Source organism: Natator depressus, chromosome 4 (assembly GCF_965152275.1).
Source record: "Natator depressus isolate rNatDep1 chromosome 4, rNatDep2.hap1, whole genome shotgun sequence".
Classification (NCBI taxonomy): domain Eukaryota; kingdom Metazoa; phylum Chordata; order Testudines; family Cheloniidae; genus Natator; species Natator depressus.
Window position 1 is genome coordinate 44,422,696 of NC_134237.1, and position 18,802 is coordinate 44,441,497.

The 18,802-nt window shown below is 43.9% G+C and overlaps 1 protein-coding gene across 2 annotated transcripts in view; it reads left to right on the forward strand.

Annotated features, from left to right (window-relative positions):
• The first annotated feature begins 268 nt into the window (after window positions 1-268).
• Window positions 269-18,802, forward strand: part of LARP1B (La ribonucleoprotein 1B) — a 97,913-nt gene continuing 79,379 nt past the window's right edge. For both annotated transcript variants that reach the window (XM_074950842.1, XM_074950843.1), the window contains exons 1-2: window positions 269-713; window positions 12,184-12,245. In XM_074950842.1, coding sequence (XP_074806943.1) covers window positions 380-713; window positions 12,184-12,245 — 396 coding nt within the window. In that variant the 5' untranslated portion in view covers window positions 269-379. The remainder of the gene's footprint in view (window positions 714-12,183; window positions 12,246-18,802) is intronic.

An 18,802-nucleotide genomic window follows, 5' to 3' on the forward strand; every position in this document is an offset into this window, starting at 1 on the left:
CCCCCCGCAGGCGAGGCAGGGGCAGGGCCGGCCGCGGCAGCTCTGTAAGGGAACAGCCGGGCCGGGAGGAGGGAGCGGCGGAGGCGCCCCCGCCCGACCCGCCCAGCGGCTGTTCCTGGCTGCGGCTCGGTATCGGGCGGGGACCGGAGCGTGGCAGTTGAACCATCCGCGGTGAATGAGCGACGCCGGCCGCTGCGGGGGCGGGGAAGGCTGACAGCGATCCCCTCCCACCCTCGGGGACCTGACGGGGCCGGCGGGTGGCGCCGAGCGGCGAGGACGGCTCCCCAGCGCAGGCGGTCCGTCACCACGCCTGAGCCGCGCAGCGACCGCCTCAGCCCAGCTGGAGCCCGGGGGGCCGGCAGCGGCCCGGCCCCTTGGCATGTCTGCCGCCGCCCGAGTGTCCGTAGCGCCCCCGGAGCAGCAGGTTGGGGGGCCAGAGACTGGCGGGGGCTCGGGACAGACTCGCTCCCAGGAGCTGGGGGAGACGGGACAGGAGCTGCCGGAGCCCAGCCAGGTGTTGCCGGAGGTGGATGAAACCGGGGAGAGCAGCGGTAGCCGAGAGGCGGATCCCCCAGGGCAGGACGAGAAGCAACGGCAGTGGCAGGTGGTCGAGGCCCCCCTGCCCAAGGAAAACCCCTGGACCAGGAGAAAGCCTGTCCCCAGAAGCCCGTCCCCGGCAGCAGCGGACACCCAGCTCGTCCCGCAGGACTCAGGTGTGGGACGGGGGGAAGGGAGCCGGGCGGGGATGGGGAAGACGAGCTGGGAGAGCCGCTCCCAGCGTCCGAAGGGAAAATAGTTTCGCTGCTGCTGGCTGAATCTGTCCGGGCTGGGAACTTGTTTGTTTAAAACACACTGTCCCTGGGCCGTACAACGTAACAGCGGTTGCCTTACATCGCTGGCGCCAGCGCCTTGGCGTATGTCAGGCCGAGGTATTTGTTTCCAGGAGTCGACGCGTTCACACGCTCGCATTTTACATGCATGGACACATTAGGAAAATGAGCGTGGAGAGGTGTGGTCTGTCCCCGTCCGTTTACTCTGGGCAGGGAGGCATTTAAGAGAGTGGATTTGTAGTCGTATTACAGTTTGTTGGGGAGAACAGCCAAGCTGAAGTTTAAAACAGCATGATGTCTTTTTATTCCTGAGTTCAAATTTACTCAAACCATGTGGGTGACTGCGTGAGTGAACTCAAATGTTTTGTCCGTAATTTAATCCTGTTCTGACTGTTTTAAACATTTAATATTTAATTTTTTCAAGCTTTAGTTTCTCTTTTGCAAATTCCCAAACTCTGGAGCCTCTTTGTTTAGAAATTCTAGTGGTTCCAAAATCAGTTTGGAAGGATATTACCCATAATTCCTTGTAACCCATATGTTTCTTAAGGAATTGTTAGATTTTAAACTAGATACCAATATTTACTGTGGTTACAAGGAAGTGAATGAAAAGTTACTTGATTAGAAAAGATTTCAGAGTAGCAGCCATGTTAGTTTGTATCTGCAAAAAGAACAGGAGGACTTGTGGCACCTTAGAGACTAACAAATTTATTTGAGCATAAGCTTTCGTGAGCTACAGCTGAGCTTATGCTCATATAAATTTGTTAGTATCTAAGGTGCCACAAATACTCCTTTTTGCGGTTAGAAAAGAGTTACTGTCAAAGTTAATTAGGGTATGGAGCTGATGGTAGTAGATTCAGTACTACTGTTTATATTGAGTAAATAGTTCTTGTGAATTTCAGGTAGCTCCTCTTTACTAGCTGGGAGATAGATTATGCTACAGCTTTTAAAGTGCTAGTTGCAAGATTTAGAAATTTTTGAGGTGTAGCAGTAACAAAATAAGACAAATACTGTAATGTGTTTACTTCATTTCCCTTTTTTAACAAATAGTAACTAACCCAATTGACTTTTTTAGATAATTTTTACATAATTACATGATAAAGCACCTAATAAAATCCATGGTTCAAGTTTAAAGTTTTAAAAAATAGTTTTTAAGTGTAAATATTAATGAAAGCAATTGACTTGGTAGCTTTGGGGATTTCAGCTGTTCATTGATAGCACAGGTATAGTGCAGACAGTAGCCTACTTCAAGATGTAGGGGCTCTCTGTCTGCAGAGATAAAGTTATTTCAGTCTTAGGGCTTGGCTATACTTGTGAGTTACAGTGCAGTAAAGGAGCCCCGGGCGCACTAGCTCATTACCCGACCACACTGGCAGGGCACGTAGAGCGCTCTGACTCCGCAGCTACAGCGCCGGTGGTACTCCACCTCGGCGAGTGGAATAACGTTCGCTGCACCCTCGCTGGAGCGCCGCAGCACCAGTGTGAACGAGGTGTTGGTTTACTGCTCTCTGATCGGTCTCCAGAAACGTTCCATAATCCTGTTAAGGCAAGTGGCCTTCTTGTCATTGTTTGGAATCGGCTGTAGGAATGCAGAAATGCCCTTTGAAAGCTCCGTTTCTGACAGCCAGCTGCTTATCTGCTCCGAATCAAAGCAAGCCATTAGTGTGGAATGCTGTGTGCGAGAGGGGGAGGTGAGGGAGGTGTGCTGCTGTCTGAATTTACAAGACATACTCTCAGCCCCGCAAAAACCCACTCTCTCTCTCCCCCCACATACACACAACACACTCCCTGTCACACTCCACCCCACCCCATTTGAAAAGCACGTTGCAGCCACTTGCATGCTGGGATAACTGCCCATAATGCACTGTTTCCAGTGCCGCTGCAAGTGGTTCAAATGTGGCCACGCCAGTGCACTTGAAGCTGTCAGTGTGGACTCACTGCAGCGCTTTCCCTACTGTACTCTTCGAAGGCTGGTTTAACTCAAAGTGCTCTATATCTGCAAGTGTAGCCTGCCTTTAGTCACTACAGAGTCTTCGATTTCTGTGTGCAGATTGCTAGAAGGGGAATTGGATTGAAATTACAAACTTGTATAACGCAAACTACCAGCTTTCAGAGGTTAGCACTTTTCAGTCAGTATCATCCCGGGCCAAGTGCAAACCACTGACATTAAAGGATCTCTGTTTCAAATTGAAATTTTTGACACTGGATTGATTTCAGGTACAGCACTTGTCCCTGAAACCCCCTGCCAATTTTTTGTCGTCTTACAACTGCAATTTAAGTTTTGTTTTGTTTTAAATAAGTGTTTTCTCCATTTCTGCTGTGTGAAAAAAGATGAAAAAGGGGACTGTATAAACATTGTGGTCAAATACACATATAGGGAGAAGCTGTTTCTGAACCTAATACGTGGAGTGTTTTGCAAATAACTCTGGTCTCAAAACCAGAATCCTTTACCCAAGTTTAAAGATCAAACTTGTGGGCACTCACTGAAGACTGTTGGACATACTATCTTCTGTCTTTTAGTCTGTTCTTTCTTTTATGCTGTCAATGTTCCTTCCCCACTCTGAACTCTAGGGTACAGATGAGGGGACCTGCATGAAAAACGCCCTAAGCTTATTTTTACCAGTTTAGGTTAAAACTTCCCCAAGGTACAAACTATTTTACCTTTTGTCCCTGGACTTTATTGCTGCCACGACCAAGCGTCTAACAAATATAACCGGGAAAGAGCCCACTTGGAAGCGTCTTTCCCCCCAAAATCTCCTCAAGCCCTATACCCCCTTTTCTGGGGAAGGCTTGATAAAAATCCTCACCAATTTGTATAGGTGAACACAGACCCAAACCCTTGGATCTTAAGAACAATGAAAAAGCAATTAGGTTCTTAACAGAAGAATGTTAATTAAAGAAAAAGTAAAAGAATCACCTCTGTAAAATCAGGATGGTAAATACCTTACAGGGTAATCAGATTCAAAACATAGAGAATCCCTCTAGGCTAAACCTTAAGTGACAAAAAGACAGAAAAACAGGAATATACATTCCATTCAGCACAACTTATTTTGTCAGCCATTTAAACAAAACCGAATCTAACGCATATCTAACTAGACTGCTTATTAACCCTTTACAAGAGTGCTGACCTGTATTCCTGCTCTGGTCCCGGCAAAAGACAACACACAGAGAACTCTTTGTGTGTCCGTGTTGCACCTTCCCCCCCCCCCCTGCTTTGAAAGTATCTTGTCTCCTCATTGGTCCTTTTGGTCAGGTGCCAGCGAGATTGTCTTAGCTTCTTAACCCTTTACAGGTGAAAGGGTTTTACCTCTGGCCAGGAGGGATTTTAAAGGTGTTTACCCTTCCCTTTATATTTATGACATATGCAGATTTCCAATTTTTCCTATTTATGTACAGCTTGCAACCTTATAAATATGCCCCCGCCCCGCGCACACACCCACCCTGCCGGGGATATTGGTTGGCGGCTCCTTCACAGAGCTATGAGCACAGGCGTGTACTTGGCGTGTTTCACCCCGTCCCTGATGCCTGTCCCTTCTGTGGCCTGAGGGAGACCCTGGCGCACGTTTATTTGGAGCATGCTAGGTTACAGTCCCTATTCTGGCTCCTTGATCTTTTATTACATTTTTGGCTACACTTCTCTCCCCATCTTCTCATTTATGCACACCCTATCCGTGGCCACACGAAGTTGTGGGACCTCCTTGTCCGCTTCTTCCTGGCAATGGCCAAAATGGCCATCTGTAACACCAGGGAGAGGATGTTGGCTGAGGTGGTCCTCTGTGACTGTGGGGCCCATTTCTGGTCCCGCCTCCGTTCACGCATCCAGGCGGAGTTCCTCTGAGCAGCGTCCACTGGCTTCATTGACACCTTCAAGGAGCAGTGTGCACTGTCTGGGGTTTTCTGCTCGGTGTCCCCTTTAGGTTCTCTCTTTTTGACCCTATGACCTTCACACCTACCCTCGTTTTCTTTTTTGTTGTCTCCTGTAATCAGTTGAGTTCCCGGGCTCAGTGGATCCTCCCCAAAGGCTGGGCGAGGGTCCTTTAGCCGTGGCCAGGCTTATGCCTGCCCACTTACCCTGGAAATTTCAATTGGACACATCTTTCTCTCCTTCTCTCTCTTTCAGGAACCTGTCAGTCACTCAGTTTCCTCACTGGCTAAGCCAGTAACAGTACTGGTACAGCACCAAGGAAACTTCTTATTTTTATTGTGGTAGTGCTCTAGGGCCCTGGTCAGGATTGGGGTACTGTTGAGGTAGATTCTGTACAAATACAAAAACTTGTTTCCATGAAGTGCTTACTTTCCCATTTAAGATAAGATGCAAAAATAAAATAAGTGAAGAGTAATGTCACTGCCCCTCAAATTAGTGTCATTCTGAGTTGCAGGTTTGGAACAGCTTTTCCAGTGTATAGCTTACTTAATATAGGGAATACCATAGTAACTATTTACTTGCAAAAACAATTGTAAAGACTTCCCTGGATGCCACTGTATATTGCTATGTGTAAATCTCACTTCATCCACCATTAAAATATAAGCCCCTTGTAAGATGAAAATCGGTTTTGTTTAAATTTAAATTAAATAAGTTTAGGTCAGGAAGCTAATAAGCTTAGGGCGTTTTTCATGCAGGTCCCCTCATCTGTACCCTAGAGTTCAGAGTGGGGAAGGAACATTGACAGCATAAAAGAAAGAACAGACTAAAAGACAGAAGATAGTATGTCCAACAGTCTTCAATGAGTGCCCACAAGTTTGATCTTTAAACTTGGGTAAAGGATTCTGGTTTTGAGACCAGAGTTATTTGCAAAACACTCCACCGTATTAGGTTCAGAAACAGCTTCTCCCTATATGTGTATTTGACCACAATGTTTATACAGTCCCCTTTTTCATCTTTTTTCACACAGCAGAAATGGAGAAAACACTTATTCAAAACAAAACTTAAATTGCAGTTGTAAGACGACAAAAAATTGGCAGGGGGATTCAGGGACAAGTGCTGTACCTGAAATCAATCCAGTGTCAAAAATTTCAGTTTGAAACAGAGATCCTTTAATGTCAGTGATTTGCACTTGGCCCGGGATGAGTTTAGGTCAGGAAGCCGGGACCAGAGCAGGAATACAGGTCAGCACTCTTGTAAAGGGTTAATAAGCAGTCTAGTTAGATATGCGTTAGATTCGGTTTTGTTTATATTTAAATAAGTTTAGGTCAGGAAGCTAATTATTTTCCAGTTGCAACTCCAGATGTAACTTTTTTGTAGGCAGAATGTAATTAGCCATATCAAGCTTATTTATTTGAAATTTGTCACTGACGTTAAGAATTAGGGTGAGATGCGAAACAATAGCCATAAGCAATCTGATAAAATATAAAACAGTCTCTCATCAAAGTAGTGACCTGGCCCAACCTTGTTTACCTTGTACATCTTGGCCCAAAGTTGTATGGATACGGGTGATTGAAAAGTTACCTTATCTTTGCAATGATAATTACATCAGAAAGTGAAAAGATGTTGGACCAGATTCAGTTCTGGAAATTAATGGTATCTATTTGTGTCAGGGCTGAATTTGACCCAATACTGAAATAGGAACGTGTTCGGGGAGTGTAGGGAAAGGAAATTCGTCTGCTACTACAAGAAAATAAATTCTAAGAAAGCTGAAGTTTTATTTTCAAGTAAGATATTGATCCTGTCATAACAGGCAAAAATAATTTATATGTAATTTCACAGTAAACCATTCTTGTATGATGATCACTTAGGTGTAAAAATTAATTTGTGACTTTCTCATAGCATGTTCTTAATTGGAGTTTGTTTAATGTCTTGGAGGAAAATCACTTTTTAAAAAAAAATTAGCCTTTGGAATTATTCACTATAGTGATTTTTGGAAAATTCAGGCATCTTAGGCCTTGATCTGCAGTTTGTTCCATATTGGCAGATTCTTGCACTCACCTGGAGCCACAGTGAGCTTCTGCTTGACACTAAGTTCTGTCAACACATGAATGGTGCAATAGAAAATAATCTTGAACATTTTAGTTTAAAATACCCTTTGTTACAGTGTCAGCTATTGCAGTGACTAAAATTGCTTTTCTCTTGCATTATCTAGTTTAATATAGTAATTATGGTAATATAGTTATTGCAATTATTGGTTGTTTTGTGTCCAGAAATTTTGGTGATCCATTAGAACACTTAGAAGGGGTAAATCTTTATGCAGCCCTTATAAAACGGTTGCAATGACTTACTGTTTTCTATTATGGAATTTATTACATAAAACTACTCCCACTTCATGCTCATAGAAAACCACTAAAACTTTTCAATAGGATATTTCCTCTTTTGTAAATTTGGCATGAAGGATAGAATCCACTGATAAGTTCTGACTGTTCAAAAGTTTTGTATAACTGCCTGGGTCACCAATGATTCACTGGCTAATTGTTTGAAAATAGCTTATGAAAGCAGTAAAAACACTTCACAAAGTAACTATATTGAATATCTGTGCTTCTCAAGTGGTTAAAACCTTTTGGCCTTGTGCTTCACAGAGTTCTTGAAGCACAGTTAACTTGTATTATGGCACACTTCATTCTGTTTTATGTTGTATTCTATTTGTCTTACTGCTGTGCATTTCTGAATAACTCATTTGATTGTTTCTGTAGCAGAACCAGTTCACTGTAACTACTTTTGAATAACTGTGTTCTTAATTATTATAAAGTGGGCTGTGTGTCATGCAAGTGAGCAGTTTATAAAAGTAATTTCTTAAAAGCTATATTGTGCTCGAGCAATCTTGAGTTTTCTGGCTGTATTTAGTAAATGAGTGTCTGTCTAGCAGTCTGATTAGCTTGCACTTGTTCCACTGGTATAACTAATACAAGACACTTATTTTGGCATGAACCCTTGAGTTCATTGGGTGTTAGAACAACTTAGCTTTAGTTTATGGTTTTAAACTCCTGAGTTATCGGGGGACATAACCTTGACAGTTTCCCAACCTTAAAGGGATTTAAAATATTCCCATTATTTACCTATTCTCAGGACAGGTTTCAGTTTCTCAACATATAGTTGTGTGCTGTTGTTTTTGTTGACTTCTGATTTGGGGCTCTGATACAATAGGCAGGGTGGATAAAAATCGATTGCTCTTAAAACATCAAAAATCTGATTTTTTTAATGTAAATTGGATTTTTGTAGTTAAAATTATATACAGGTTTAGTTTTTTTAAAATAAACAGTTGAAAATTAAATTTGAAATGGACAACATATGTTAAAGCCTAAACTCGCTGTAATCTATTAAAATAATTAAAATTACTTAAAAAAAAAATTAAGTGGTACATGTTTGTTGCCAAGTTTTAAAGAGTCAAACCATTAAGCTATGGAAGTTACTGGCTAAGCACCTAGAACCTGAGTTTGTTGAAGTGCTGAACCAGCGTTTGATAACCGTACCCTCTTTTTCAGGTTCAGGGACAATATTTTCTTTTCAACTTTTTCAACTTGTTCAGTGACTAATTCATTCAAAGTTGAGACACAAAAAAAAACAAGAAAACTTATGTTCTTCCAGTCTCTGAATAAAAACTGAGGGCACGTCTTCACTGGTGGAAGCGCTTTAATGTGGCTTGTATAGTCACGGCATAGCGCTGGGAGAGAGCTCTTCCAGTGCTATTAAAAAAAAAAAAAAAAAAACCCACGAGGGAAGTAGCTACTAGTGCTTGTGCACTGTCTACATTAGCACTTTACAGTGCTGAAACTTGCAGCACTTGGGGGGGGGGGGGTTTCACCTTTCTAATTCTAATATCTTGAAGGACATGGTGACCAGAAGCTATCAGTTCAGTTAATTAACTACATATATATGTAATAGGTTGAATGGCTTATGTGGCAGTGCAGGAAGCGGTAGAGCTGCAGAGGGCTCCCTGTGCTGTAGAAGGGCTGGTGACACCTGATCCTTGCAGGTACAAGATTCAGGGAAGACTGCAATCCTGACAGGGCAGAGTTCCGTCTGGGGGTCTTTGCTCTGCCCCACATCTTTCCCCTGCTGGGGTTGGGTGTCACTGGCCCTGTGCAGTGTAAAGAAGTCTTCTGCAGCCCCACTGTCATGGGAGTGAGTGAGCGCGGGCAGATCAGAGATCCCCTGGCCAGGACTGTGAAGAGCGGACAGGACCCCCAGCTGTGGGGGAGGCCACTCTGTTGCTGAATGGCTCCTGCCCTCTCCAAATCTGAACTCCCTGTTATCCAGATAAAATATCTCTCTCGTGCTGTTCAGATAATCAGGAGTATACTGTACAGCTTTTGTTTAATTTTACTCGGTTTTAAAAACAAAACCTAGTTTGATAAACTTTTTTCTTATGTATCCATCACTCTTAAGAATGTTACTTAATAAAAAAAATTTTGACTGTTTCTGTGCATTTTAATGGAATTTGAGTTCTCATCCAAATAGAGCTAGACACAATCACAAGTTAAATAAATAAATAAAATAAAAATTGAGACATAAGCTTGGTGAGGTAACGTCTTTTATTGGACTCACTGTTGTGGGCATAAGGGACAAGCTTCAAGTTTCACAGAAATCTTCTTCAGGTCACCTGAGGAAGATCTCTGTATAGGCTAGCCTGAAAGTTTGTCCCCTCCACCCACAGCAGTTGGTCCAATAAAAGATGTTACCTCATGTATCTTGTCTCTCTCATATCCTGGGACCAGCATGGCTACAAAACTGTAAACAGTAACCAAAAAAGAGAAAACCGAGGCAATAAGAAGGGCTAACAGCCAAAGGGGCAAGGTCCTCCAGATCTCAGCTTGTGGGGGTGAGAGGGGTAGAGACACCCCCCAGACTGGCAGTGTCCCCCAGATCCAAGCACACATGGGTGGCAGGAAGAGTCAAATACCCCAGAAGGGCAAGGCCCCCCACTTCCTAGTTCCTGTGGGAGGGTAGGAAGAGGGAATTCTTAGCTCCTAGGGGGCAGGTGGCCCACAGATACTGGCACACACCTGGAGGAGAGGGGCTCAGATCCTGCAAGAAGTGGCATTTCCTGCCTGCCCCCTCCCAACCAACTCCTGGTTGGCCCTGCTCCTGTGGCGCTGGCCCTGCCCCTTTTCTTCACCAGTCTGCCTGCCACTTGCCCCCAATCCCTCACCCCTACAACCCATCCCAATTTCTCTCTCCTTCCCTTTCTGCAGCTCCAAATTCCTCTTCCCCATTCTCACGAATCTCATTTCTTTCCCAGCAACTATTCACATATATAATTGTTTTCAAAAATATTTTGATTTTATTTCCCCCAAAATAATAACCTGACGGATGGGTTTTAGCAGTGTGGTTACAAACCTTTTCCAGATTTCTGTTCTAGGTGGGATTCAGACTGACACTAGCTGGATTGGTCAGGCTATTTTTCATCTCCTTGAGCTATCCTGTTGATGTGATGCAAACCCTCCTGGCTCCTCTCTCTGAACATGCTTGGTGTAAACTGTTAACTCATGAGCATTAGGCATGAGAGCTAAACTCTTTGGTGAACACTATTGTGAAATGTGCCCTCCCAAAGGGGAAGTGGGTGCCAAACTTTAGGTGGGAGTAACTCTTGAGCACCTGAGATTTCTGGGCCAGGATCAGAGCCCTAGTTTGATCTCCAGGTCTGGGCAAAAAACATTGTAGAGTGTATTAACTAATCTTTTTTTTTTAAAGCTGTTTGGGGGCTGTTCAGGAACCATTTTGTCAAATTACACCAAATTTGGAGTCACTAACCTCTAAGAGGCACACCAAATTTCAAGGCAATCTGAGTAAGCCTGCAGATTTTAGAGCACTTAGAATATATCTACAATGCAACTGAAAATCCATGGCTGGACCATGCCAGCTGGCTACTGCTGTTTCATTGCAGTGCAGTCTTCTACAACCTGAGCTCTGGGACTCTCCCATTTTGTGAGGTCCTAAAGCCCAGGTTCGAGCCTGACCCTGGAAGTCTACATTGAAATGAAACAGCCCCACAGCCTGAGCCCGAGTCAGCTGGTATAAGCCAGCCATGGGTGTCTAATTGCAGTGTAGACATACCCTTAGAGTCAAGCTTTAAATAGAAAGCTGGTCTGAACTTTAACTAAAGCAGGCTGAGTGGTCTGCTGTAATATCTTTCTGAAAGATGTTCTCTGGGTCAGCCACACATTATTGGCTCTCGTGATGTTTTCCTGGATAGTAAGGGGAAATAATTCCCTTCATTACAGGCATTACTGGATGAAACTTTATGGCCCGTGTTATACAGGTGATTGATCAGATAGTTGTCAACACCATATGTCAAAATATACAAAGTAAACAGCCTTAAATCAAACTAAGATCTCAAGAATCATTTTTCTTTCTCTTCCTATCTGAAATTTGACACATGTATGTGTATATGGAGAAATCAACATTCACTGACAAAAATCTAATCCTTCCAAGCCTGGATATAAAGTAGCATTGTTGAATGGGTTTCACTCCTGCTTTTCTCAGCTTTTTTATTTACTTTGCTGACTGACTGTGGCTTGGTTATGAGCAACAATTGTTTTCTGCACAGAATTTTTTTTGCAGTCATCAGTGTTTGAAATTGCCCATTTACACAGAAATACCTAGCTTCTGTTTAATACGCAGTTTGTGTGTATCTTTTTTTTCCCTCGTTTTTTATGTTCCAGGCAATGTTCTCTGGTGAAACTAGCATATGAGTTATTAGGGCAAAAAAAGATTACTAGGGATTTATGAACGTGTAATAATTTCTTTATCATGTACATTTACACAATTGTAGGTATGAAAATTCGATCTTTAAAATATTATAGCTTCTGATAAAATATACCTTGTTTTGCAGATTTGCTAATTTTTTAATCTGCCTTTTTTTAGATTTAGGTCCAGACTTTTAAAGGTAGCACTTAAGTGATGTAAGAGCCTAAATCTTTTTTTTCCCCCCTCCCCCAGAAGGGGGAAATCCCATAGACTCCGAAATCCCTTTTGAAAATAAGATTTAGGCTCCTAAATCAGTTAGGCATTGCAATGCTGAGTGCTGCAATGCCTAAATACCTTTAAAAATCTGGGCCTAAGATCCCAACATTTTATGATGCAGACAATTGTCAAAGATTTTATTTTCATAGTATAATTTACCTAATATTGAAATCCCTCAAATCTGTAGAAACTTGTGAATATTTATGAAAATAAAAAATATAAGCTTCCAGTCTAGCACAGCACTTAAACATGTGCTTAACTTTAAGCATATGAGTAGTCTCAATTATTTAAAAATACAGTGACATGCTTGGCTGTATTGGGGCCACAGAAAAGAGCTTTAGCATTGTATTAAGGACTAGGGAGCAAAATTTTTGAATATACTCTTCCACATTTGGTTTTTCTAATATAAAAGCATAATCAAAATGTAATTTCTTATCTGGAAATGTTTTTCCTCTTTCCCTTTAGAACGGCCAAGTTCCACTAAAGTTATAAAAGCGGGGAAACCGAAGACCAGGAAACCCAGCAAGGTTTGTATTTGCCAGAAAAGCAGTTTAACCTGTGAATCTCAGGTTTGATTAGATTGAGACCATTTAATACAATCTATTGATTCGAACTAACATTATAACTGCACTGTTGATATAAGAAGTGTAAATTGTCAATAGAGAAATATTTTTTTCTCTTTTATCTGTATAAGTATCTGGTATCCAAGTAAATTTTTAGTCTGCTGGAAAAAACTTTAAGATTTTATGATCTCCCTGGATGATGGGTTAATTCAGGTGATAGTTTGGGGGCAGCGGGGGGTTCAAAAAAAGGGACATGGTCAAAAATTTAGAAAGAGTTGAAGGCTGTAGCATCGGAAGCAGCAAAGAAAGATTTTTGTAAAGGGTATAGGATTATCTGGTATACAAATATAGAGGATACTATGCAGAAACAGTAGTACTCATAAACACACAAGATTCTGATGGGGTGGTAACCTGAGAAGCAAAGCTAGACTGGTCTGTGGTGGTATCTTTTACTCCTGGGGGAATTCTCTGCACCTGTGCATGCGTGGAAAGCAAACGGAAGCCATGTGGGGAGGGGAGGCTTGGGATGTCCATGAACATAGTTGGGGGCAGGCAGTGCCCCCCCAAAACATGCAAGGTGTGGGGTGGGCACACGGGGTCACTTGCCACTGCCTCCCTCAATTTCTGCAAGTGCAGAACTGCCCTGCTGTAGGAGGGTGCTGCTCCACTCTGCAGCAGGATGCCGCCTCCTGGGTCCTAGTGCCAGTTGTGCTCTTTCTGTTTGTACAACAGTGAGTGCCCACAGTGTGGCAGGGCAAAGGCAGGGAGAGGCACTGGAGAAGGAAAGGGTGGGATGAGGGAGTGAGGAGAGAGGGATGGGGCAGGGGACAATTGGGAGAGATGAGGAGGGAATAGGGAAATTGGGATGGGGGAGCGGGGGCCTGGCATGCAGCAACCCCTCAACAGCAGTTGCAGCTGGAGCTCCCCGTTAAGCAGACCCTTTGAACCCCTACTCTGAGCCCCCCGCACCTAGACTCCCACCCTACCAAGCCCCACTCTCTCAGCACCTGGACCTGTCCACTAAGTTCCCCACACCCAGACCCTCCTGCTGAGACCTAGACCCCACACCCCCTGCTGTACTCCAGCCACTTTCACCTGGATCCCACTGCAGCGTCCCATTGCCCCTGCAACCCCCCAGCGAGCCCCTGTGCATCCACATCCCCCACTGAGCTGCCTGCACCCAGATTGCCCCGCACAGACCCCTCTTTCTCCAAGTCTGGATCCTCCCACACTAAGCCCCTCCACACTTAAACTCAGCCCAGCAGAATCTGTCTGCCCACATCTGGTGTGCCTGGTGCAGAGAGGCAGGGCCGGCCCTTGCACAGTGTCAGGGTTGGGTGCAGCCTCACCGCCAAGTCCCTGTCCCAGGGAAGAGGGGGTGCTGTAGGGTGATCTCCCGACCACTGCCACGTTGGAGCTTCTGCATTTATTTATTGACAAAACTTGCAGAATTTTAAAATATTGTAAGTTTTTGGCACAGAATTCTCTCAGGAGTAATCTTTGGAGTCTGATGATTAGTGTTTTCTTATATTTCTTTTGTTGTTTTTTAATATGGAGATATACCTATCTGGAACTGGAAGGGACCTTGAAAGATCGAGTCCAGTCCCCTGCCTTCACAGGCAGGACGAAGTGCCATCCCTTATTTTTGCCCCAGATCCCTAAATGGCCCTCTCAAGGATTGAACTCACAACCCTGGGTTTAGCAGGCCAATGCTCAAACCACTGAGCTATTCTACCCCCGTACCCCCCATTTTATAGTAAGAATAAAATCAATTTGTATATTACGTTGTGTATATATAACATTTCAGATTTCTGATGTCTGATTTCTAAGAGTAGATTGCGTATCTGACTCCAAGTGTGCAAACTAATTTTAAATATGAAGCAGCAGTTATGTTTGTAATCTAATGTTGGAGAAGAATTTTCAATGGTTTTAAAATATTTTTGACTTAAAAGGTCATTGAATTTTATTTAGGGTCAATTATATTTCATTTTTATAATGAGATGATTCTGAAGCTTCAAAATAATGTCTGGTGATGTTGACCTTAGGAGCAGCGACAGATTGGTTCCAGTGAAAAATTTTCTACATTTTAAACGTTTCTTGTTTTTCAAAAAAAGCTATTGTCAGGGCTGTTTTAGCATCAAATGCTTTTTTTAATTGAAAGCCTAAGATTCTTAAATTTTATGAGTTCTTCTTTGTATGATTGCATGTGTCCGTTGTAGGTGTTGCATGGCTCATGCAGCTGTGCAGAGTGTTTTCCCTAGCAGTACCTGAAGGGATGGCTACGCATGCACCCTCGTTTCTCTCCTGCCTCTCCCTTCCTTCAGTTCCTTTTAACTGTCTGGTTGGTGGCTGGAGCATGTTACTGCGCTTTGGTACAGTCCCTCATTCCTCTGTGAACACACACAGGTTCTATATAGTTATAATTCTTAACTAGTAGTACTCATTTTTTTGTCCATTTGGACCTTTGTTTCTTTATTTTAATTTATTTGCTTAAAGTCAGTAGGCTTCTCCAAGCTTCGGTTGGTAGTGGGGGAGCCTATCCCAGGGCCCCTGGCTTTATGCCTTGCTCCCAGTGTCAAAAGCCAATGGCTCATTAGTAACCCCCACTCTCACTGTTCCACATTAGAGACAGGCATCTGATCTGCTGCAGCTACAAATCAAGAACAAGGAAGTGCCTTATATATATTTTCTCAGAGGCCACTCTTCACATGACTCAGTTGGTGCAGGGGAGCTCATTGACCACTCCTTCGCAAGTGCTCCTGCAACCTTGCTAACTGACATAGACCAAAGGAGATCTCCTTCACCAGAGCCATCCTCCAGCAAGCCTACGCACTTCTTACCTGAAGCCAAAAAAGAAGACTGCACTGACTTCTTCAAAGTCCTTGGTGCAGGACTCCTCTACAGCAGAAGTAAGCCACTCTGGTACCAAAGGTTACCTACTTTGTCTCATAGGTCCCTGGTACCATCTCACAGTGACTGTCATAAGACTGAGCTGTTGACTCTGGTACCCATATGGGGGCCATTGAGGCAGGCTACTTTATTGGTGACTACATGGATCTGGCACTTCTGCTTACTGTGGATCAACTGTCTATCTTAATGTCAACAAAACTGAAGCTACATAGTTACAAATGACCTGTTGTGCCTCTCAGTGTTTGCATCACCACTTATTTATGGTGAAGGCCATTTACTGGTATTGTTGCATGCAGCGCAGACTTTTACCAGCATTGGTGTCTGTTATGGCACCCTTTCTCTGAGGACAAGTACCATCTTCCTTAGCTTCTTCTGTGATGACATCTAGGCCTACGGTACCTGCTCCACCTCTGTGCTCAGTACTGAAAGCCAGGAAGCCGCTGCTGCTGCTGTGGTACCACAGTCTCACCATAGATCCCAGGCCTGGTCCCTTGTCTTTTCCCAGAACTGCACTGATCTAACTTCAATGTATTCCTACCCATTGGAATCCAGAGTGTGTTCCTATGCCTCCCATTACAGACAGTCCAATTCATTCTCCAGAAAACACTCAACAAGAGCAGATTGAAGAATTGGGTGGCCTGGTCTTGACACAGTTTGACTCTCCTACTGTATCAGTCTCCTCACTGGCCTTTCTCTGCATCAAGATTGTCATCCCCACTTCCTCAGAGAAGCAGGTCTCTGAGAAAGAAGAGGCTTCGCTGCCTAGTATCAGTAGACCAGCGATCGTTAATACAGAATAACGTACAGACACTATACGAAAGGCCATTCCTCAACCTCCGTTGGATTTACCTTCTTGTTTGGCTGTGCAGGACTTGCCTCAAGAGGGATCTGATGAGCTTCTGGTAACAGAAGCTTATTCTCTGCTGCCGATGACTTCAGAGTTTACCAAGAACTGAAAAGGATGGCTATAGCTTTTGGTGTTCAGATAGAACTGGTGGAGGAAAATTCTCCTACATTTATAGATATATTACACCCAACTATGGCAGTGAAGGTAGCCCTTTCTAAAAATGAGGGGATAATGCAGCCTACTAAGTCACTCACAAATCCCTTCATCTGTTCAACCTGTGGCAAAACCCAGAGAATATATACCAGATACTGTCTCATGGGTTTGACCAGTTCTATTTTGCACCCTACACCGGGCTTACTGGTGGTAGCTGCAGCGAATGAATGGCACTGCAAAGATTGAATTAAGGCTACCCAAAAGGAAAACGATGCAAAAAAGCTAGACCTTTTAAGGAGAGAGGCGTATTCAGTGGAGGGGTTATAGTTATAGTTTAACATTGCCCCTCCCCATTTGAGTAGTCCATGCCCTCTTGGACCAATGTCTAAATTCCTAAACAAGTTACTTGAGGACTCTAGGAATGAGTTTCAGTCCCTCTTGGTGAGAAGTCATCTGGTCCATATGTCAGCTCTGCAGACTTCCTAGGACACTGCAGTCCCAGCTTCAAGGATCATGGTGATGGCAATAACCATGCACCATTTCTCATAGCTGTGGTCATCAGGGATTCCTTGAGAAATGCAGCAGACAATTAAAGACCTTCCTTTTAAGGCCTGTGAATTATTCTCCACCAAGACTGGTGAGGCTTTACATACCCTGAAAGACTCCAGGGCAGTGTTAAAGTCTCTAGGTCTTTATACACCAGCCCCCAGGGGGACAAAACATTATCCTCAGTTTCAGCTGAGGCAACTCTCCAGGCAGTTTGACTAAACCAGGCACAAACACAGGCTGTGAAGAAGGAGGCTTCCACTATCTGCCTCGGTCACTTTGTCAAGGCAGCCACAGGCCTCAAAGTATCCTGTTTGACTTCTCTGTTGAGACAGCATACCCATCAGTGCAGCTCTCACTGGCCCTTTCTCTGCCTTTGGGAACAGGTTATCCAATTTCCTAAGTGTGTGGCAGACTATCACCACAGAGAAATGGGTGCTAAACATGGTGGATTCAGGATATACCCAGTAGTTCCTTTATATCCCCCTCCCACTTCCCTTTCAGGGACTCCTCTCTCAAGTCCATGCTGAGGCAAGAAGTCGAGACTCTGTGTTCAGGAGCTAAAGAGGTGCCTCCTCAACATGGAGGCAGGGGTTTTACTAGCATTATTTCCTAAAGCCAAAGGGGATCTCAGGCCCATTCTAAACCTTCAGATCAAACAAGCTGTATCAGGAGACACTCATGGTATATCAGGAACTCCTTAACTCTCAATGCATCATACCTGCTGGGAGTTCAGAATTGCCTGGGAGACCGCCTGAGCAGATTGTTCAGCCTAGATCATGAATGATCTCTCAACATGACAGTTCTAAGGTTAGTGATTTGAGTGGGGATTCCTACGATGAATTGGTTCGCAACTCAGCAGAACAGGAAATGTCCTCAGTTCTGTTCCTGAGCTGGCCACAGTCCATTTCAGATGCTTTCATGGGACAAAAACCTGCTGTGTGCATACCACCCCAGCACCCTTGATTCCAAAGACATAGTGAAATTAAAGCAAGAACGAGACAGAATGATCTTCATACACCAGCCTGTCTGAGGCAACTCTAGTATTCGGATCTGTACAGATTTGTCCATCAGAGAACCTGTACTTCTGCCGCAAGGCAAAGACTTGATCTCCCAGCATTACATGCACATGTTGCACCTGAATCTGCATGTGGTGCACCTCTCATCTTGGTTCCTCGGTGCTTAAAACCAGAGAAGCCACACTGTTCAGTGACAGTCCAGAATGTCCTGCTCAACAGCAGAAAGCCATCCATGAAAGCTCCTGACCTTTGTAAATGGAAGTGCTTCTCTACCTGAGCGGCTAACCATAATGTCTTCTACACAATCTACAATTCAAAAGATTTTGGACTATCTTTTAAATCTTAAAGAATCAGGTCTAGCATTCAATGCCATTAAGGTGCATTTGATTGTAATTTCAGCGGTTCACCCGTATATTGCTGAAAGGACTGTTTTTGCTAATCCTATGACAACCATGTTCCTAAATGGACTAGATAGACTGTTTCCCACCTGTTCAGGATTCAGGTTCATCTTGGATATGACTCTAGTTCTGTCAGGTCATACGGATCCTCCATTCAAGCCCTTAGCTTCTTGCTTGATGTTACACCACTTGGTGAAGGTGGCCTTTTTGCTAGCCATCACCTTTGTGGGGAGATTGGGGGAGCTACATGCCCTGGTAACAGATTCTTCATGTAATATAATCTACAGGGACACGGTGCTGTATAGGGTTTGGCCTGTTCTACAGGTCGTCAGACTAGATGATCACAAGGGTCCCTTCTAAGAGCATAAGAAAGGCGATACTGGGTCAGACCAAAGGTCCATGTAGCCCAGTATCCTGTCTTCCGGGCCCCAGAGGGCATGAACAGAACGGGTAATCATCAAGTGATCCATTCCCTGTCGCTCATTCCCAGCTTCTGGCAAACATAAGCTAGGGACACCATCCCTGATCATCCTGACTAATAGCCATTGATGGACCTATCCTCCATTAATTTATCTAGTTATTTTTTGAACCCTGTTATAGTCTTGGCCCTCAACATTCTCTGGCAAAGAGTTCCACATGTTGACTGTG